General features: G+C 35.4%; 1 protein-coding gene across 3 annotated transcripts in view; it reads right to left on the bottom strand.

Annotated features, from left to right (window-relative positions):
- The window catches only part of EXOC6B (exocyst complex component 6B), a 577,176-nt gene that overhangs the window by 220,372 nt on the left and 333,472 nt on the right, over positions 1-23,332 (bottom strand). For all 3 annotated transcript variants that reach the window (XM_046661413.1, XM_046661415.1, XM_046661414.1), the window contains one exon: positions 14,912-15,091. In XM_046661413.1, the coding sequence (XP_046517369.1) occupies positions 14,912-15,091 (180 nt within the window). The remainder of the gene's footprint in view (positions 1-14,911; positions 15,092-23,332) is intronic.

Genomic DNA, 23,332 nt, shown 5'->3' with positions numbered 1-23,332 from the left:
ACATACAGAAGCAGAATACGGAAATGATAATGTGACAACTTGCTGTGATCAATAGTTTAATTACTTAGGTAGGACAAAAGTTTAATTTTGAAAATCATACTAGAAAGTAAATGTATATTTCTCAAATGGTAATATGAAACATCAAAAGACACCATTAAGAGAGTAAAAAGGCAAACCAAAAACTAGGAGAAAATATTCTCAATACATATATCCTATAAAGGACTCATAAGTAGAAAAGTAGTTCTCAAAGTGTAGTCTACAGATGCCTGAGGGTCCTTCAGACCCTCTCAAGAGGTCCATGAAGTCAAAACAATTTTCCTAATAACACTAAGATGTTATTTACCTTCTTCACTATGTTGACATTTGCACTGATGACATTTTACTTGTGCAGACATTTGCAAAAGCTATGATGGGCAAAACCACTGGGTACCTTAGCCATGGCACCAAACTGTACTGGTAATCCTTGCATTTTTCACTGCCAGGAACTTATAATAAAGCAAATGCCAGTTTCATGTAAGAATGCCTTTGATGAAGCAGTAAACATTATTAATTTCATTAAATCTCAACCCTTGAGTATGTCTTTTTTATATTGTGTGACAAACTGGGAAGTATGCATAAAACATTTATGTTGCATACCTAAGTATGATAATTGTCTCAAGGAAAAGTATCTGTGTGACTGAGTTGCAAGCTGAACTAGCCCCTTTTTTTCATGGAATGCCCTTTTCACTTGAAGGAATAGCTGACAGACAAAAAATGGTTACTCAGATTGGGGTTTTGGTAGGCATTTTCTTGAAAATGATCAAAATGAGCCTGCCACTTTAAAGAAAACAACTGATAGTATTAGTTGCCGATGACACAATTCACGTTTATAAGCATAATTTCGAATTTTGGAAAACTAGTATTTGCTACCATGATACCGCTTCCCAATACTTAAAGACTTTTTAAATAGGATTGGTGGTAAGATTACTGAGTGTGATTTTCTTTGATATTATATAATAAAATATGTCAACATTTGGAAGGTCTGCATAACTCAGTGAATCAATATTTTTTAAATGATCAATGCATGATGCTACAAAATCAAGCATGGGTGAAAGATCTATTCAAAGCACAAAACAGACCAACAAACTTTAAGGTAACAGAAGATGAAAAATTCATTGATAAGGTTTCAGATTCTACATTACAACTAACCTTTAAGAAACTATCATGTGTTGAGTTTTGCTGTAGTATCAGAGAATATCAACAATTATCCGAAAAGTATTCCTCCTTTATCCAACATATCTGCGAGGCCAGACTTTCTCATATACTTCAACCAGAACAATATATCACGACAGACTGATGCAGAAACAGATTTGAAATATCCAAATGTCTTCTTTTAAGCCATACATTAAAGTTATATACAAAAATATAAAACAATGCCATTCTTCACACTAAATTTTTTTTGAAAATATAGTTATTCTTCTCAAAAAATATATTATTCATGTTAACAAATACTGGGTGTATTACTGCTACTTTAAAATAAATAATAATTTTTTCAATTTCTCAGTATTAATTTCAAATACGACAAATATTGATAGATACAAACAGCATAAACAAAAGCTCCTTGAACTCTTCAATAACTTCTAATAGTGTAAAGGAGTCTGAAGACCAAAAAGTTTGAGTACCGCTATATTAACTTCCTATTGTTTCTGTAGCAAATTACCACAAATTTAGTGGCTTAAAACAAAACAAATTAATTATCTTACAGTTCTGGGGGTCAGAAGTCCAAAATAGGTCTTATAGGGCTAAAATTAAGGTACTATTCCTTCTGGAGGCTCTAGGGGAAAATCTGTTCCTTGCTTTTTCCACTTCTAGAGGCTGCCCGCATGCCTTGGCTCCTCGGTATATCACTGCAACCTTTGCTTCCTCATTACATCTCCCTTTCTGACTCTGACACTCCTATCTCCCACTTTAAGCACCCCTGAGATTACACTGGGTCCATCCAAATAATACAAGATAATCTCCCATTCTCAAGACACTTAACTTAATCATATCTGCAAAGTTCCTTTTGCTATTAACATACTCACAGGTTCTGGGAATTAGGATGTATACATCTGTGGGAGACCATTTTTCTGTCTACCACAACAGCTGAACTAAATATATACGGAATTCCTCAAAATCGTTAATAAAATGGCAGGTAATTTAAAAGATGGGCAACAAACTTGAACAGATACTTCACAAAGCAGTATATACAAATGGCCAATGAGCATATGAAATGTTGCTCAATTTAATTAGTCCTCGGAAAAATGAAAATTAAAACATCAATGTAATACTGATACATATCCAATAGAAGGATTAAAATGATACAGACAGATAAACCCTAAATATAGGTTGGTATAATCCTTTAACAAATTCTTTGGCAGGATGCTCAACATTTTCATATCCTACAACACAGCAATTCCACTCCTAAGTATGTACTCAAAAGAAATATATTCACGAAAATGTATACACAAGAAGTTTCAAAGCAACACTATTTCTAATAGTCAAAAACTGGAAACAACTCAAATGTCCAACTTTAGAACAGATAGCAAACTGTGATATATTCACACGATGGAATATTATATAGGAATAAGAATGGACAAACTACGTCCACATACAATGGATGAATCTCACAGATGTAATGTTGAGCCTAAGAAAGGACACAGAGAACATACTGTATCCTTCCACAAACAGGTAAAACCAAACTACTGTATTAGAAGTACAGCTAACGACTACCCTCAGGGAGAAAGGTAAAGATCTGATGGGGAAAAGGCTGGAGGGTCTTCCAGGAAACTGGTAACGTTCTGTTTCTTCATCTTCGTGTGGATCACATAGGTATATCTACTCTGTGAAAATTCATCAAACTACATATTTACGATTTGTTCTTTTTTCTATATGTTTGTTATTCTCCAATTAAGGCAAAACAGCAAATGAAGTTATTTTCTTTTCTAAAGGATGGACTGTTTAAAAAACACATTTTTTTCAGGGGCTTCAATTAAAACAATGAGCTATAGGGGTCACTGCATCTGTTTTACAACAGCAGAAATATAAATATGGTCACATGGCACCAAAAATACAGTTCTAGAGAATAATCCTTAGATTTTACATGGTTCCAGTTGGAATCTATGTTCACGTGTAAGAAAAACAGACATAGAAGAAAACTTCCTTTACCAAGGGGTCATGTTAGACTCCAGTTGGAATTTATGTTCACATGTAAGAAAAACAGGCCTAGAAGAAAACTTCCTTTACCAAGGGGTCATGTTAGACTTCTTGAGACTATAGAGTTAGAGCCTGCATGTCCACTTAAAGACAGCTTCCCATTTTCAGGCGCTTGTCACTTCTTGATCCTAAGACTATCTTTCAAAGGAGTTATCAAGATACACAATGATTTTAAAAAACTTAAAATAGAAATGAAAAACAGCAATCCACCAAAACAGAACAAAACACACATACGCAAACACATAAAACTTCCTTGCTTTGTTAGTGTGACAGTCACTAAGTGTTGACAAAAGTCTCCACCTTAGAACAGAGATAGTAAATCACTCATTTGCAGGAATCTTGTAAAGGCAATCAAATTATCCTCAATGAAATAAAAACAAGTAGATGTTCTCAACAGAAACTCTTTTAAAAAATATAACAATGCATTCAGGGAAGCATTTCAGGGTAGAAAATTCATTTTTTGGCTCTGCGTTTGCGTGTGTGTGTCACTCTAACCATTTTTTAAGAAGGTAGTTTTTCCTTAACAAGAGCCTAGACCTCATCTACAGCCAGGAACTAAAGAGCAACAAGCCTGCAGTTACTAAGGAGTCCCCAGGGGCAGTATGTACTGTGTGTGATTTCCAATAATGTGTGTTATTTGTTTGGAGAAGTTCAAGCATTTACTAAACCGTATAAAAACTGTGGCTGTAAACCACCATGAAAGCATTGCAGAACAGTGGCATGTACCAGATTCCTGTTCGTCTAACTGTGACCTCCTCACCCCACAACACGGGCACTGGATGTGCTACAGGATCTTGGCACCAATCAGCAGGCTCAAATTTGCCATCTTGCCAAAGAAGTAAAACTGTAGTTTAGAATGACCTAACTGTAATGTTCCCAAGCAGCAGTATTTTCACACTTGGGAAGTTGGTTAAATACCTTTTCTGTGCTTTCCCAACCTCACTCTCAATGAAATGGAATTGTAGAGCAAAATAAATTTATTATAAAGAGCTGTAATGGGAAAAGATGTCATGTGATGGCCAACAGTCATCTGAGTTGGAGGTCACTGCTGCATGCATGATGTCTTTGTTAGACATATCCAATCTCATCATGACGTTCACTGGATACTTAGTGTTGGAAATATTAAAAAGTCTAAGACATTTTCCTTCAAACAACTTGCAACCTGAGTTGATGATAAAGCAGATATACAGAAAAAAAGTAATTACTTAAGCTAATACATCACAAGTTTCAAACAGAGAATGGAAACAATAAGATTTGTAGGAGTTTACAAGAAAGTTTGGGATATGACTTGTAGGGAGGAGAGGGATCAGTCCTGAAAGACTTCACGGGGAAAACAGGCTTTGAATTGTATTTTTAAAGGAAAAAAAGATCTGAAAGTGAGACGAGAACTCCTTCCAAGGAGAAAGAAAACCACGAACATAAGTCTACAGCCAGGAATAAGCACAGTATTTTTGGGAACAATGAATAGATATACTTTGCCGAAGTCAAGGGTGTATGTAGAGGAATTATGAGAAATAAATGTAATGTGGACAAGAGTTACACTAGAAGCAGTAGGACTCATTAGAAATTTCTGAACAGAGGGTGTGACCGAAACACCAGTGTTTTTGGAATACACATCTGGAAATAAATTGGCACCAAGAGAAACTCTGCCTTAGGCTCTTCCTTGAACGACCATGCACCCTCAGTTGTCCTCAGCTATGATTTATTACCCCTGATCTAACCTCAACCATGTTTCTCAGTGCCCTTGCCTAGAACTTTGCTAGGATACCTCAATTCCACAGCATACCTATATTCTAAATGTCTTCCTTTAGTCTTTGAAACGAAAAAGCAACTAGTTTACTATAGTTAAAAAGATCATGGGGTTGGCATGAGAGGCCTCAATATAAATCTCTGTTCTACCATGTATTACTTGTGTGATCTTGGGCGATAATTTACCTGCCTATACCTAAATTTAATCTGTAAAAAGGAGTTCCTTTGCAAGCTGAAATGAGCTCAATGAATGATATTGGCACATAAAAAAACCTAAAAATGTGTATTTTTTTTCTTTCACTATTGTAATTTATGAGCAAAGGTAAATCTGAACTGGAAGAGGAGCTATAAAGATCTGAGATTTTTTAATAAAGCAAGTGCTTAAATAGTAACAAAAAAAATGATAAAATATGGACAATTTTGAAAAAGAATAGGAAGCCACACCACAGCCACACTTACATTTAACATACCTCCTGCTGTCCTTTTTCCTTACTACTAACATGCTTTCAGAGGTTTTACACACTTGTAATCATGTGTTTATAAACTTTTCATTCTGCTTCTTTCATTTAATATTATATCGTAAATACTTTGCAACGTTATTAAATATTCATAAAATTAGTTTTCATAAATGCATAACAGTTCATTGAGCAATAGTATTATAGTTTATATAACCATTTACCTATTATTACGCAGTTAAGGTTGCTCTGAATTATTTGCTCTCATAAGCAACCTTGAAATAATTGTTTTGTCCTCAGAAAATACTCAGCTTCCTACTACCCCAGCACCAATGAGAAAGAATCAGAAGCGCCTCCTTCCCATTTTATAGAGGTATCCAAGATACTAAGGTGATCAGATATAGCAGTATCCAAGATGCTCTCATTGGCATCTCTGACTCTCATACAGCATCTCAGACAGGGAGAGAGAGAGTCGTAGGATTCTGCAGTCCTTTAAGTTCTAGGTTTTCCTTATTTTCCACCTTATCTCATCACCAAAAACAGGATTAGAAGTAAATGGCTCTTGGTATTTGGAATCAAACATTCTTAATCTTTTACTTAATAATTATTAAGAGCAGGAGACAATCCAAAGATCAATATCATTAAAGAGGCAAAAGACACTGGCTGAATACTTCCAGAAAAAAAGGCTGTGGCTGCTGGTAATAGTAGTTTTATGGGGGAAAATTGCTAAGTAAGAGCTCAACACACAAAGATATCTCTGAAGAAATACAGAACTCCTAAAGGATGAGAGTGACTGACTAAACTCACAACCCCAATACCACGGTAATAAGGAGCTAATCTTTTGATTTCAAAGTGCTCTGTGTAGCTTGAACCACCAAAATCTCTAACAGCATAGAAACAGGGAACATAACCAATTTCTCAGTAGACAGAGAAATCATTAGCAAATCTGTAAATTTTGTTCCATCAGAGGAAAAAAACAAAAAAAGCAAAAAATTCCTTGAACACTGGCTCTACCTATATAATTAATTTGGAAAAAAAAAAAATCTGGTTGATGTCCTGAAAGCTCTGATGCCTCTGGTCCCTTAAGGACACCTGAAACTTCCTTACTTTGTTCCAGAGAAAACCTTAAGGATTGGGCTGACTTAGGGAATCGTTATAACCAGTAGATGAGAGAATTTTCACATGAGGTGTCAGCTAAGGAAACTAGGTTAGGTTAGAAACAGACACCCCACTTACTGGCATCCTTCCCATTACCAAATAGAGTTTCCACTTTACAGGCACATTACCACAATTTCTCTCTCCCACTGGGAACTGTTCTGATCATAACGACTAAAATCTTATACACTAACAGAAAATACTGAGTAAGAATCTCACAGAGGAAATGGCATTTGAGTGATTGCTACATGAAACATAGCCTAATGTTCCTATGCACAGCCTTCTAGGACGAGAACAGGGGCTTTGGAAGCAGTTCACACCCCAGATCTGCGACCTCCAGACAGGTTACTAAACCTCTCTATGCTTTCTTTAACTTTTCCTATCTGCAAAATGGGATACTTTTTAGCAAATCTGTTGCAAGGACTAAATGAAAATATATATATACACATACACACAAAATCTCATTTAGTCCTTGCAACAAATGCACACACACACACACACACACACACACACGCACATGGTATGCACTCAAAACATAGTAGCTATTATTAAATACTGAGAGACAGTTTTATATAGTGGCGAAAGCATGACCCAAAGTAAAAAGACCTAGGATCTACCCTCAAGATTGATTCATTTTCTGACCTTTGGCTAGGCCATTTTAGGCCTCAGTTTCCACATCTGTCAAACAGGGAAAATAATTACTGTCCATATATCATAGAGGTTGTTTAAAAAACAAATGAGATAATGAGAACATATAAAAGAAGTTTAAATATCATAAAGTGATACACAAATGCAAAGCATTTTTAAAAGATTTTATTTTTCCCTCTTCTCCCCAAAGCCCCCCAGTACATAATTGTGCATTTTTAGTTGTGGGTCCTTCTAGTTGTGGCATGTGGGACGCTGCCTCAGCATGGCTTGATGAGCGGTGCCATGTCCATGCCCAGGATCTGAACCAGCGAAACCCTGGGCCACCAAAGCAGAGCACCTGAACTTCACCACTGGGCCACGGGGCTGGCTCCCAACAAAGCACTTTTATAATTAAAATTTTCTCACTTGAAAAACTTGGATAAGTCTGAGAGAATATGGAAGGAGAAAGACCAATTTAGAATTTTAACTCAAACAAACTGGTCCTTATCTCAAAATAATAGTTTACGACTTTTCTTTTTAATAATTAAATGATTACTTTTCATGATTATATACCATCAAAAAATGGCTTTCAATCCCCAGGTAGAAATTCACTTACTTTATTATTCAAAACAAATTAAGTTCCACAAAAATTTAGTGTGCACTATTTCATGCAAAGGGCTGTACTGTACACAGAGACAGAGATAAATAAAACAAGGTCTCTAACTATCCACAGAGTTCACAGTTCTAGTAATCAGTCTAGCAGGCAGGATGGTATAATGGAAAAGTTTTAAAGTCAAATAAAGCTGTTTAAATCCTGACCCTGCCACCTATTTGCCATATCTCTTATAAAGCACATAACCTCCCTGAGTTTGTGTTCTCATTACAAAACTGTAATAATAATAATTATCTGATTGAGGTATTTGGGGTCTTCATCAATTGGGATGACATATAACACACGTAAAGTACTTGGAACATGGTAGGTACTTCTTAATTACCACCCTCCCCTTTCCTAAAGTAAACACACAAATGAACGACACAGCCCACCAGGACAGAATTAGGCTAGTGCATAAAAGAAGTGCCACAAAGAAGATGTCACATTTTGTAGGAGAACTAGAGAAGGTTTCATGGAAGGTGTGAGATTTGAAATGAGCCTTGAAGGACAGGTAAGATTTCAATACATACAGTTACAGGGCAGAAGCAGTTAAAGTAGACAAAAAGGCATGAAAAACCACCAAGGGTAGACAGTCGGGTGTGCTTGGCAAAGACCATTACTTCAGTGTGGAAAGAAGTTGGGCAAATAGAAAATTGAGAGAGAGATAAAGACAAAAAGGTAGTTTGGGGGTCATGTTATGGACAGTCTTGATGGTCACAGAGAAGATTTTGTACTTAATGGGAGGCACTGACTGTTTCTAAACAGCAGAACCATTTGGTTAGTCCTGAGATGGCAACAGTTCACAGAAGTAAACGGAGTGCTAAGAGAAATGTCAGTGTTAAAAGGGTTTGAGACAGGAAGAATTTCAGGAACTTTTATGTAGAAAATAACTTTCCCTTAAAGATGATCCATCAAGTACTGCCCAGAAAGGAAGACTAAGGACAGATATCACTGTATTTTTAGACAAAGAAACTAAGGCAAACCAAGGTGGGTTAAGAGAATTCTTGTCCCAGGTCATATGAATTAACATTAATAGCAGACAGAGAAAACAAATTCAGGATTCCCTCCTCTGGGTCTGTCATTTGAGACAGCATTTCCTCCCTCTCAAGCATTTCTGAAAGATAATTATCAGGATAACAAGGATAAATTCTCGAAAGTATGCTCATGCTGAGCATGCGAAATGGGTAGCTGCGCATGCCATTGTAAATTATGCAATTGGAACCTGAAAAAATGCTTGTGTACTTACTTAATCTGTCAACTCACAAGACACAGCAACATTTTAGAATTCTAACTGTGGAAAACCTTATTGTTACAGTCATTTCTGGGTACCTCGTGAAAACAGGTATGCCACCTTGGTCACTAAAACTTAAAGGGAAAATGGTTGCAAATTTCAGTAATTTTCACCCTGACCATTCACTGTCTAATGGAGCATAATCTAAGACATCTTTTCCCACTCAAACACACACACACACCCCCCTAGACACTGACCTATCCCTTTGGCTACGTTCCTATTGTGGTGACAAAGCATCCCTGAGAACTAAGAAAAACAGGGATTTCAAAATGTAAGAGACCAAGATAGTCGTTGCCTTTTTCTTCACAGTTCTTTCCAGATACATATTTCCCATTATTCAATCCCTCTTTGACAAAGAGCTACTCTTGCTAGGGAATCTAAAAGACGAAAAGAAATCTTCATGTTAGTAATTAAAAGACAAATGACTTTGTTTCTTTCTCAGAAATTGCTCCTTCGTCTCTCATCCTTCACTAATAATGCACAAGAGCAAATCTTAGACACAGCTCTGTCCTGCTAACACATTTTACTAACATGAGGCTCCATGACGAAGTTATCTAGCATGCTGAGGAGAAGGAACACAAATGCTGGGTGACCTATGTTGCTGACTGTGGAAAACCAGAAAGGGTAGTTTTAGAAGCCATACTAGTTTGATTCTAGAGAGTATAATGGTTAGTGAATGCAACTACTTTTTGAAAGTGTAGCTTTGGAAACAGATCTATATATTAGATAAGACAGAAACATGGCATTTGTGGAAGCAATATTGAAGATTTAGGGCTGCAAATGACCTCCCATTTTGTAGGTGGTAAGATGATTCTGAATGGTGGGGTCAACTCCTGCACTGAGAGGTCACTGTATTTAGTTAACAATTAGGCAGCTCAGAGTAAACAAAAAAAAGAAAAAATCTTCAACCAATTACTTACAGCATAGCCCTGCAAGAAAGGCCACAACTCCACAGGTGGAAAAAGCATGCACTTTGAGTTAGACAAACACGAGTTTGAGTTACAGCACTACTTCGAAACGGTCTGGATGTTCAACTAAGTGTGGTGTTGACATTTGACAGCGCTTGTACAAACAGTAACCACCGTATTACATGTGTAAACAGTAACACTTCTTAGGGTGCCATTTTTATTTTTTAAGAATAGAAAAATAAAAAAACAAGGAAGATGAATAGAGGGAACACCTATCTAGGATGGCTTTGACTTGGAACTATTGGAGTTTTTTCTTATGATACTCTAAAATGCTACTCACTCAGATAACTGCACAATGCTGGGGGAGACACAATGGCCAAGACACTCTTGGCCATTTTCCTTCCAAAGAATAAAACGCATTTTAAAAAAATTTTCTTCAATAAAAGTGGTTTTTTTAAAAATATAAACTACCAAAGACAGAATAATCTTGAGATAGAGAATAATGATTCTAAATATCATCATCCGCCATTCCCAGGATTATAAAAGCAGCAAATGTTTCATGACAGAAAAAAAATTTTTTTAAACACAGAAACACAAAAAAGGGAAAATTAAAAGCTATATAAAGATAAATACAGTTAAACCAGGGAGTATATAATTCTAGATTTTTACAATCTATAATATAAATGATTAATATGTCTATATTTATATTAATAAAAATGAGATAATATTGTATACACTACTTTGAAATCTGATTTTCCAGTTAAGAGATCATTAATATATTTTAAATGAATAAATATCCATCTACAATAATTTAATGAATGATTGATATTACATTATGTGAATATATAATAATTTATTTAGCTAGCACATCTGCAACTAAACTTTTCATTTATTCCCAACTCTTCACTATATAAAAGGCAATACCATGTTGAACATACTTATATCTGAATTCTATAATACATTCATGATTACTTCATTAAGTTAGATTTCTAAAAGTGGGATTGCAGGGTAAAAGGTAAACAAATTTTAAGAGATTTCTGAGTCATATTAAAAAACTGACCACCAAGAAGACTATAATAATTTACACATCTACCAGTAACATATCAGAATACCTATTTCCTGAAATATTTCTTACAAATACTGAATGTTATCATTTTCTTATTTACTTTTGGCAAGTTTATAGGCAAAGATATCCCGCAACATTAATACGTATGTTTTATTACTAGAGTTATACATTTTGGTCATGTTATCATTAGTCTTTTATTTTTATTCTTTCCTGACTGTCTAAATATAATTTTGGCAAATTTTTCCATTAAGTTGTGTGTCTTCTCATTAAATTTGAAACAATGCATTATATTGTTACATACTACAGATATTTACCTATGGGAATATTTACTATAATTATTTTTCTTGATAAGCTTTCTTTATTAATTTTCTTTATTTTTTCTTTATTTTCTTTATTAATTCCTTTTAGATACTTTAAAAAACATTTTAGGGCCAGCCCTGGTGGCCTAGTGCTTGAGTTTAGCGTGCTCTGCTTCAGCCACCCTGGTTCAGTTCCTCGGCACAGACCTACACCACTCATTGCCATGCAGGTGGTGATCCACATACAAAACAGAAGAAGACTGGCAACAGACATTAGCTCAGGGCTAATCTTCCTCAGCAAAAAAAAAATCACAAAAAAACTTCATGCAGTAAAATTATTAACCCTTTCCTTAATTATTTCAATCTTTAGTGTCATACTTATGATGATGAATCACTGTCAGATTATAGAAAATCATTTTCTTTTTGGGTGAGGAAGATAGGCCCTGAGCTGACATCCACTGCCAATCTTCCTCTTTTTGCTTGAGAAGATTGTCCCTGAGCTAACATCTGTGGCAATCTTCCTCTAGTCTGTATGTGGGACACCACCACAGCATGGCTTGATGAGCAGTGTGTAGGTCCACACCTGGGATCTGAACCTGCAAACCCTGGGCTGCTGAAGCAGAGCACACAAACTTAACCACAATGCCACCAGGCCTGCCCCCAGATTATAGAAATATTTGCTAATAGTTTTATTAGTTTCCCCCAAATTTCTTTCTTTTTAAAAATTTAAACATGTATTTGATCTAGAATTCATTTTTATCTATGAGGTATGGACTTACTCTTTTTATCCAAATGAGCAGATAGTAGTGGCAACAGCAATTACTGAATGTCATCTTTATCATATACTAAATTCTTTCATATACTTTGAACTATTTGCAAATTTTTATACTCTATTCCTTTAATCTATTACTCTATTCCAGTGTGAGAGGGATATTAATTATTTTTGGTTTATAATAATACTTATATATTTGATTGGAAAAGACTACACTCTAATTTTCTTTTCCATATCTTTTAGCAAATATTGTTCATTTTTGTCAAAACTGAATTTTAGAATTATTTTGTTAAGATAGCCCACCACTACCAAATTTACTTGAGTATTCATTGCAATTAGATTAATTTTGGAAAAACTGTCTGCAATATGAAATATTCCCATCCTAGCATACTGTATGTATTTGTACATAATGAAGTCTCTTTTAAATTACTCTGTAACACTTTCAGATTTGTTCTACATATTACTTGTTAAGTATACTCATGGAGATCTTGTATTTTATGCCCCATAGTAAATAGGGCATTTTTTCCAATAGATTTTATGAGGGTATTGCTAATAAAAGAGAAGCTGATTTGTTTTCTAAGTGGGCCATCTAACCAACTACAGTCTTATTGGTCCTAATTATTTTTCAGTTGATTTTCTTGGGTGATGCAACTAGATAATAATAATCTACGAATAATGATAAGATGTACAGCTCATTACAATATTTATAATTTATTTCTTTTTTTACCTTATTTGATAGAACTTCTAAAGAGGTGGTGAGAAGCATCTTCACCATACTTCTGATGTTAAGGCAAATAAGTGTTTTAGACAGTTAAATCTATGGTGGCTGCCAAATTTCATATAGATGCTCTTTATCATGTTATTGAAATATTATATTGCTGTATTTTAGTAGGTTTAAAAAAATCAGGAATGCAGGCTGGATGTTATACAATGCCTTTTTAAATATATAAAGATAATCATATATTTTATCTCCTTCACCTAGTAATTTGACAAATGATATTAATAGATTTTTAAATATCAAACCATCCTTGCATTTCTAGAATAAATCCTACATAGTAATGCTAAATTACTTTCTTAAAACACTTTGACTTCACTTGCTAAAATTTTATTTATTTTTTATTCATAATTGTGAAATTGGTAGTTTTCTCTTTTGTGCTACTTTTGTCTGGCTTTGGTATCAAGATGAAGCTGGGTGCAATGACCTAGTTTTCTGCAGGCCAATGCTCCCACTACGCACTAGGAAAGGCAGTAAAAAACTTAGAGAAAATACATATTTAAAGGTAACAAAAGGCTGTAAAGCAATAAGAACTAAAGAAAATAAGACTGCAAAGAGATCAGACCTTTGAAAGGTGAGGTGAGGATCCACAGCTGTCCCTGGAGGCACCTGCCAAACCTAGGCCTAGGAGGAGACTGAGAACCTGGTTAGGTCCAGGCAGAGTAGCTATTGGGGTGAAAAAAAAATCACTGAGTTTTTATTGCTTCCACGGAGCTCAAGTGCCAAAATCGGAGATTTGAGGGCCAGTTTTTTCCTTAAGACATTTTCTGAATTCTAAAGCTACGCAGCTGAGGAAAATAAGGGTCTAAGCCAAAACCTTTTGAAAAGCAAAGTAAAATTTCCCACAATCTCACACTGTTTCAGAGAAAAAGACTCACTAGTGCGAGGATTCATGAGACTCTCAGGTGGGAGCTGAAAGCTCTTGAGGGAGTGGTGAATTGACAACCTCCAACCACTTTTTTTCCTGTTGGCAGTCGCTGGTCTGGGTATGACTCCTTCTCAAGACATTTGCCAAATTCTAAAACTGAAGAAGGCAGGAGGCTACAGAGATATGGTTTCTCTGAAACGTGGAAATTTCCAGTCCTCTTGGTGCTGAAGAGACAATGATGTGCCAGGCTCTTCAAAAAGCTCTGAAGAACCACATCCTAGCAATAAGGGCAAACCAAAGGTGCACTACAACTGCAGCCCAAGCTTGACACAGATCAGTCCATGATTGGATTAAGGTGGTGAGGCTCAAACTACAACCCACCTGCCCATTCTACCTACTTAGTAAGGGAACAGGTGAACCAATTCTAGTGGAAGACGGTATCACCTGGAACCTCTACATATTTGCAACACAATGTCTAACATCATCCAGAAAATAGTAGGAAGAGACAGGACCATATGACTGATAACCAAGAAAAAAAATCAGAAACAAATCCACCAATATATAGGTACACTACACATTGGCATTAGTAAACAACATCTTTAAAATGACTGTGATTAATATGCTCAAGAAAATAGAGAAAAGATAGACGAACTAGATAAAAAGATGAAAATTTTCACCAGAGAATTTGAGGTTATAAAAAAAATTAAACAGACATTCTAAAATTAAAAGATACATGTCTGAAATTCTAACTCCTAAGTTTCTCTCTTATTTCTACCCAGGCATTTATTATGTGTTTGCACTAACTACCTTCAAATTAGGAGAAACAGAAGTAGACATAATATTAGGGACTATTTTCAGAATAAACAAAATGCAAAAGTCAACGAAAAAAAGATGGATGAGGTCTCTGAATCTTGTTAAGGGATGATAATTATAGTGTGAGTTTTTATATCCTGAAGAACTTCCTGGCTAGTTAAAGTGGAAACAAATATCTTTCACCAAACTGGATTTTAAGAGAACTTTTTTCTATATGATGGGCAAAGTAAGAGCAATTGTCACTTACAGGAAGGTGCGTGAATACAGCAAAGGTGCTGCGTAGAAAGGCAATGAGGTCTACCAGGTAATCACTAGCTTTGCTGCCCAAATCTCCAGTCATCCAGTCGTAGTCAGCCAGCTGTAGAAACTGGTCAATTTTCTGGTTTAAGTTGGTATAAATCTCTTCTTCAGCTGCATGTCTGGCATCCTGTGCAATATGAAATTTTAAAAATCATTCAGATGTCCAGCAAAGCAGAAATTTCTGCTTGGAGACATCTCACACTTATATCCACTAAGTAACAGAATTCAGAATATCAAGTAATACCATTCTCTCCATCAATCTTTCTTTTTTCAAAAGCACGGTGGAGTCTTTTCTATTTTATGTCTGCAAGACAACCTATGATTTTGCTTCACCAAATAGAGAACCTGCCTTCACTGAGCTCAGCTATGTGCATCCTTTTTACTTTCTTATCTCCGTTCAAAACTATACACACTCTCAGGATCCTATTCCGTTTTCTCTCCTGGGACTCCTTTCTTGTAATACCACCTCTCTTTATGCCCTAGTCTCTTCACTTTGCTTATTAGAAGTATCTTGAAGTTTCAACTTAATGCTATATATTCACACTAGTTACTATCCTACCTCTTTAGTTTCTTTGTCATCAAGCTTCTCCAAAGACTGCTATCATCCTTGTTTCCTAAGACGTGTTCTAATCTTAGCAGCATGATAAAATAGATATGCATCTGTAGTATGGACAATATCCTATAAAATGACCATAAATTAAAAATTATAGATATTAATTATATTTATATTTATTATAAATATAAAAATTATATTTATAAATTATAAATTTAAAAAATGCTACAGCAACATCAAAAGAGTTCCTAGATGAAGTAAATTAGATAAGTCCTGTTTAAGAGATTCATGTTGTACACCAGTATATAAGAGGCTCTAAGAAGTGTTATGGGACTAATGTTCCAAGAAAAATATTTTCAGAACAAAAGGGCCTACATTGCACCAGGGTAGTCAGGATTCCAATGCTAACAATCCATCAACATGGGTTGGTTCAGGGTAACCCATGACCTCCATGCGACCACATCCAACACATATTCATTTTTTAGTCTGATCTCATTTGATCTCTGTTAAACGTTCTGTGCTAGAACTCTGTTCTCCTTTGATTTTGATGATACGGTTTTCTTCTGGTTTTGCTTTCACTTTTCTGGACTCTAATCCTCTCACTTTCGCTAGGTGATTTCATCAACTCCTATGGCTTCCACTAACTCTTGTTAAAGACCCATATATCTGATTGCTTCCTAGGCATTATGGCCCACAGAAACTTTGAATATGGTACGTCCAGGACTAGGTTGATCATAATCCCCACTCTTCACCTGTTCAGTTCAGTCCAAGGCAGAGATCTAAACAACATATTGGATTCCATTCTTTCCTTCACAGTCATTCAATGTGTCCTGTAATTCTAACTCCCAAATTTCTCTTCAACTCCTATACTCTTCTCCATTTTCACCTTTGTAATGGCTGCATAATTTTGTAATATATTTACATACTATAATATAGGCATTGACTATGTTTACTTATATGAACAATGGTTTAGTGGGCACTTCTGTGCTTACATCTTTACAGACTTGTATAATAATCTAATACTGTCCTGGAATTCTCATTTTATTAAGAGTTTTCTTTTAACGAATGAAATTTTTTAAAGAAAAACTGAGCAAAAAGTACAGAGCATTCACATATATTGCTTCCCCATCCCCCTCCCACTATTTCCCTATTAAAACATCTTGCATTAGTGTTGAACACTTGTTACAAGTGATGAACCAATACAGATATTTTATTATTAACTGAAGTCCACAATTTGCATTAAGCTTTACTCTTTGTGTTGTACACTTCTACGGGTACTGAAAAATGCATAATGTCACGTGTTTGCCACTACAGTGTCAGACAGAATAGTTTCCCTGCCCTGAAAATCACTGTGCTCTATCTATCATCCCTCCCTCATTCATCCCCCAAATCCTGGCCACCACTGATCTTTCCACTTTCTCCGTAACTTTGCCTTTTCCAGAATGTCACATACTTGGAATCACAGGGTATGTGGCTTTTCAGAATGGCTTCTTTTACTTAGCAATATGTGTTTAAGCTTCTTCCGTGTCTTTTCGTGGCCTGAGAGTTCATTCATTTTCATCACTGAATAATATTCCATTGTCTGAATGTATCACAGCTTGATTATCCATTCACTCATTGACTGACATCTTGGTAGCTCCCCGGTTTTGACAATTACGAATAAAATTGCTCTAAACATTCGTGTGTAAGTTTTTGTGTGACTTAAGTTTTCAATTCATTTGGGTAATACCAAGGAGCATGATTGTGGATTGCATGGTAAGACTATCTATGTTTAGCCTTGTAAGAAAGTGACAAACTGTGTTCCAAAGTGGCTTTATCATTTCGTATTAGCACCAGCAATGAATGAGTGTTGCCGTTGCTCCAGCATTTGGTGTTGTCAGTGTTTTGTATTTCAGCTACTGTAATAGTTGTGTAGTGGTATTTCATTGTTGTTTTAATTTACAATTTCCTCTCCAGTCTTTGATGAGTTGTCTGTTCAGATTTTTTGCCCAGGTTTAAATTGGGTTGTCTCTTATTGTTGAGTTTTACCAGTTCTTTGCATATTTCAGATATAAGACCTTTATTAGATACGTGTTTTGTAAATATTTTCTCCCAGTCTGTGGCTTGTCTTTTCATTCTCTTAACAGTATCTTTCCTAGAGCAGAAGTTTTCCATTTTAATGAAGTCCAGCTTATCAATATTTTCTTTGATTTTTGGGTGTGGTGTAAGATGGGCTTCAGTTTCATTCTTTTGTATGTGGCTGTCCAGTATTCCCAACACCATTTATTAAAGAGACCAGCCGGGCCAGCCCCGTGGCCGAGTGGTTAAGTTTGTGTGCTCTGCTGCGGCAGCCCAGGGTTTTGCTGGTTTGGATCCTGGGCGCAGACATGGCACCACTCGTTCAGGCCATGATGAGGTGGCGTCCCATGTGCCACAACTAGAAGGACCCACAACTAAAATATACAACTATGTACCGGGGGTATTTGGGGAGAAAAAGCAGAAGGGGGAAAAAAAAAGAGACTATCCTTTCCTCACTGTATATTCTTAGCTCCTTTGTCATAAATTAATTGACCAAATATGCATGTTTTTTTCTGAACTGCCTATTCTGTTCTCTTGATCTGTGTCTGTTTTCATGCCAATACCATACTGTTTTGATTACTATAGCTTTGTAATATAATTTGAAATCAGGAAGCATGATGCCTCCAGCTTTGTCCTTTTTTCTCAAGATTGCTTTGGCTTTTTGGGGTCTTTTGCGATTCCATACAAATTTTAATACTGTTTTTTCTATTTCTGTGAAAAATACCACTGGAACTTTGATAGGGATTACATGGAATTTGTAGATCACTTTGGGTAGTACAGACATTTTAATCATATTAATTCTTCCAATCCCTGGACATAGAATATCTTTCCATTTATTTGTGTCTTCTTCAATTTCTTTCAACTAGGCCTGGTATTTTCTCTTTTGAAAGGCTATTAATTATTGATGCAATTTATTCAATAGATATTACGCTATTCAGATTATCTAATTCTCCTTGTGTGAGTTTTTGTATATTGTCTTTCAAAGAATTGGTTCATTTCATGTAGATTATCAAACTGAGAGGATAGAGTTGTTCATAATATTCCTTTATTATTCTTTTAATGTCCTTGGAATCAGTAGCAATGGCCCTGCTTTCATTTATATTAGTTAATTTGTGTCTTTTCTCTTTGATTCTTGGTTAGCCTGGCCCAAGTTTTATCAATTTTATTGATCTTTCTAAGAACAAGTGTTTGGTTTCATTGATTTTCTCTTTTGATTTTTTTATTTCATTGACTTCTGCACTAATTTTTATTTCTTTTCCTCTGATTAGTTTGGATTTAATTTGCTTTTCTTTTTCTAGTTTCCTAAGGCAGAAGCTTAGATTATTGATTTTAGAAATTTCTTCTTTTCTCATATATGCAATTAATGCTATAAATTTCCCTCAAGCACTGCTTTCACTGATGCTACAAATTTTGACAAGTTGTATTTTATTTTCATTTAGTTTGAAACCCTTTTTAATTTCTCTTGAGACTTTTTCTTTGACCCACGAGTTATTCTGAAGTGTGCTGGTTAATCTCCAAATATTTTAAAAATCTCTAGCTATCTTTGTTATTTATTTCCATAGTTTAATGCCATGTGGTCTGAAAGCAAGTTTTGTATGATGTCTATTCTTTAAAATTTGTTGAGGTGTGTTTTATTACTCAGAATATGGTCTGTTTTGGTGAATGTTCTCATGAGCTTGAGAATAATGTGTCTTCGCTGTTGTTGGATGAAGTAGTCTATTATAAATGTCAATTTGATCCAATTAAAGTACCACTGAGTTCAACTAAATCTTAGCTGATTTCCTGCCTCCTGGATCTGTCAATTACTGGCAGAGGGGTTTACTAAGAGATTTTGGCAGGAAGAGATGCTGACTTATATAAAATACTTTTTTAGTATCTTAAATACTCATGTATTTTTTCCCATTTGATCTATTAAAGTAGAGAATAATTTTAAACAATTTTTTAATAGTAATCATCCTTGCATTCTTAACCTATCATCCCTTTCTCTGTACTTCTAGATTTTGCTTGATATTTTATTAGCACGATTTTTACATCAATATTTACCTTTAATTTTTCAGATTATTTTTTGTGGTTTCTCTGTTTTTTGAATCATTGTTATGTTGACTTTGCAAAAATGAACTAAAATAGCTTCCTTTTTTCTCTGTGATCTGTAATAGTTTAAGCTATACAGAAATTATCTGTTTCATGAAGGCCTAAATGTACTCATTGGTGAAATCATGTAGGTGTTACTCAGTTTTAAGAAGTCTTTAATAACTTTTTCATTTCTTTCATAGCTATTAGTCAATTTTCTATATCTTCTTGAACCACTTTTAATCACATATTTTCCTATAGATCCTCAAACTTATTAGCACAGAGTAACACAAAGTATTCTAGCTATTTCAATTCCTCTGATTAGGAATTTTGAGAAATGGTGATTTATTCCTTCCTTTTTTCTTTTCTCCTTCCCTTCCATCCTTTCTTCCTTTTAATTAGGCAAGGTAAAATGATTATTTCTAAAAATGCAACACACCCTTGCTCGAAATCTCTCAAAGAATTTAGTTGGATAAAGTCCAAACTACCTATCAATACAAAACAAAATGCTTCCTAGTTGGCATTGATCTACTTCTCTATCTCACTCCTACCCTTATTCTACGCTGAAGAAGTCTGGTTTTATTTTATTCTTTCATCTTCGTACATAAAGTTGCCTTCCCTAAAAATGTTCTTACTCCCCCCTCATCCTTTCTCTGTCTGGACACCTCCTGCTGCTCCCAAGATCTATTCTAACTTATGCTGTTTCTGGGAAGTCCTCCTTGAAGGTCTCAAAGCTGAGACAAGCACCACTCATCCTCTGTGGAATTCGCCTCTGCCTCTGCACCCGTCAATGTTGGTTTCCCTTCAAGCTCAATCCTCACATCTTTTCTCCATCTACATTCAACTCCCAGAAGACAGCCAGCCCCATGGCATTGAAAACCATCTTTACATTGATGAATTCTAAATTTTTATCTGCAGCTATGACTTTGTCCTGTCAATTCAATATCTCTATGCAGATGACTACTAAATACCTCAAGCTTAATATGCCAAAAATGGAAGTCTTGATTCTACTGCCGCTCCCCAAATCTGTTATGCTCTCACTGTTCCCATCTCAGTGAATAGCACCACTACTCATGCAGTTTGTTTAGTTCTAAAATCTTGGAATTATCTTAGACTCCACTCTTTCTCTTATAAATTCATACCCAATCCAGCAGTAATGCTTGCCTCTCTACCTTCAAAAGTATTTCCTACCACTTCTGCCCCCACTGTAGTCCAAGCGACCATTATCTCTTACCTAGACTGCTGCAATAACATCCAAATTAGACTCTCTCCTTCCATTCTTTCTGACCTACAGTGTATTTATTTTCTACACAGCAACCATTGTTACCCATTTATACATAAATCAGATGATCACCAGCACTCCCAATCTTCTAATGGCCTCAGATTTCATTTTAGAATAAAATCCAAAGGATCTACTATGGCCTACAAGGCCAGAAATCATCTGACTCCTGACTATCCCATCTCTTACCACTCCTACCACCAATGACAGATCACTGCCAGACTGACTCCCTTGCTATTCCCTGAACGCACCAATACCTACTATTGTACTGTTCCCTCTAATTAGAATGCTTATCTATCAGAAATCCAAATGATCCCATTTCTCATTTTATTCAAGTCATTTATTTTTCTTCCTAGTTCTTACCACTACCTGACACTAAATTAGATTTTTTTATTTGTTTATCATCTATCATTCTCTAGATGATATATAGTAGATATATAATAGATATATAACTAAAATATAAGCTCTGTAAAATCAGGAGATTTGTTTATTTAGTTCACACCTATAAGTTGCCTGGTATGTAGCAGATGATTTATAAAAACTATAGAATCAATGAGGGATTGAATGTATTTACCGTATTATCCTGGTACTCTTAGCATAGTTCTTTATAAAACTTACAGTGTCTGACTTCCCCGTAGATTATAAACTCAAAGTCCAGGACTAAGCATTTGTTCTGTCTCTACTCAAGAATCTACCAGATTGTTGCATAGTAGGTACACAAACAATATTCATCATGGAGTAAGTTAATAAATACTTTCACTCTATTTTGTAAGAGAGTGAGGAAATTCTTATGAACAAGAAAAGCTAGGAATGCCAGCTTGATTATGTCACATATGGCAGAAATAAGAGGGAACTCTGCAAGAAAATACCTTGAAGACCTGATTCTTTTTGCTTCTTTTTCAGCATAAAGGTTTCCATCTGCAAGGGAAAGTTTTCTGGAAACAGTAGCTTAGGAAAATACACAACATGAGCTGTCATAATTGCCATGTTTATACTGAGTTCTGGGTTAGCTGGTCTGAAATAGTCCAGGTAAAAATAAACTTTCAATATGCTTTAAGCAATCAGTGTTTCCAATAACCACTGTCAACATGACCTTTAGTGGTCTCCAAAACTTCTCCTTTACTAAGTATTTAACTGGCTGCTCAAACCCTATGGCTTCCTGTCTGCCTTTCATTTTCCCTCCACAATTTTAATACTGGAGCAACAACAAAATACACAGGCCATCCTTTGGGAGGATTTCTGACCATAATTTGAAAAGCCTTTGAAATAAGAAAATTGAGATAGGTTAGGGGAAGAATGGCAGTACATATTCCATATTCCCCATATGACAGACAAGTATAAATGAACCTCATGCTCTAACTCCCTAACTCCCTATTCTCTGCTGAACACTCAACTGTAGTCCCTCCCACATTCTCTCTCCTGGAGAAATCTTGGCTTCTACAGTAAACAAGTAGAAATAGTTTTTGATAAAATTATTACCCATACTCCACAATAATGCTAATATTTAAGAGTAATTATAACTCCTATTAAACTGCCTAAGGTCATCCTGAAGTTCTTAAAGCTCTTGTCATATTTTCATACTCATTCTTGGGGCCTTTTTAAAAGAGTATCAATAATAATATAATGAGACATTATTGAGAAGCATACAAATAATGACACAAACATGATATGATGTATAATGAATTTTGTTTTAAGTAACTTTATAGGTAATTTGAAACAAACAATCCATGGTCATATCACAAATGTGTAACTCATCTAGCAGCTGACCTAATCACATATGTACATAAAGAATATTTTGTGGTTGAACACCTAATTTTTTTCTTTTTGTTCAGCTTTATTGAGGTGTAATTGAAAATAAAATTACAATTAAAATGTACATTGTGATGATTAGATATAATACATATATATTGTGAAAGGATTCCCACCAACTAGTTATTTAACACACCCATCACCTTGCATATTTATCTGTTTTTATGGTGAGAACATTTAAGTTCTATTCTCTTAGCAAATCTCAATTATACAATACAGTATTATCAACTATGTCACCATGTCTTACATTAGATCCTGACACCTTATTGATCTTACACTAAAAGTTTGTACCTTTTTACCAACTTCTCCCTCAGCCCCTAGCAACCACTTGGTTACTCTCTGTTTCTATAAATCTGACTGTTTAAAAAAAATCCAACATATAGGGGCTGGCCCAGTGGGGTGGTGGTTAAGCTTACATGCTCCACTTTGGCAGCCCAGTTCAGATCTTGGGCACAGGCCTACACACTGCTCATCAAGCCATGCAGTGGTGGCATCCCACATAGAAGAACTGGAACGACTTACAACTAGGAAATACAACTGTGAACTGGGGCTTTGGTGGGGAAAAAAAAAAGGAAGATTGGCAACAGCTGTTAGCTGAG

The sequence above is a fragment of the Equus quagga genome, chromosome 5 (genome assembly GCF_021613505.1).
Source record: "Equus quagga isolate Etosha38 chromosome 5, UCLA_HA_Equagga_1.0, whole genome shotgun sequence".
Classification (NCBI taxonomy): domain Eukaryota; kingdom Metazoa; phylum Chordata; class Mammalia; order Perissodactyla; family Equidae; genus Equus; species Equus quagga.
This window is presented reverse-complemented; position numbering and strand designations above follow the sequence as displayed.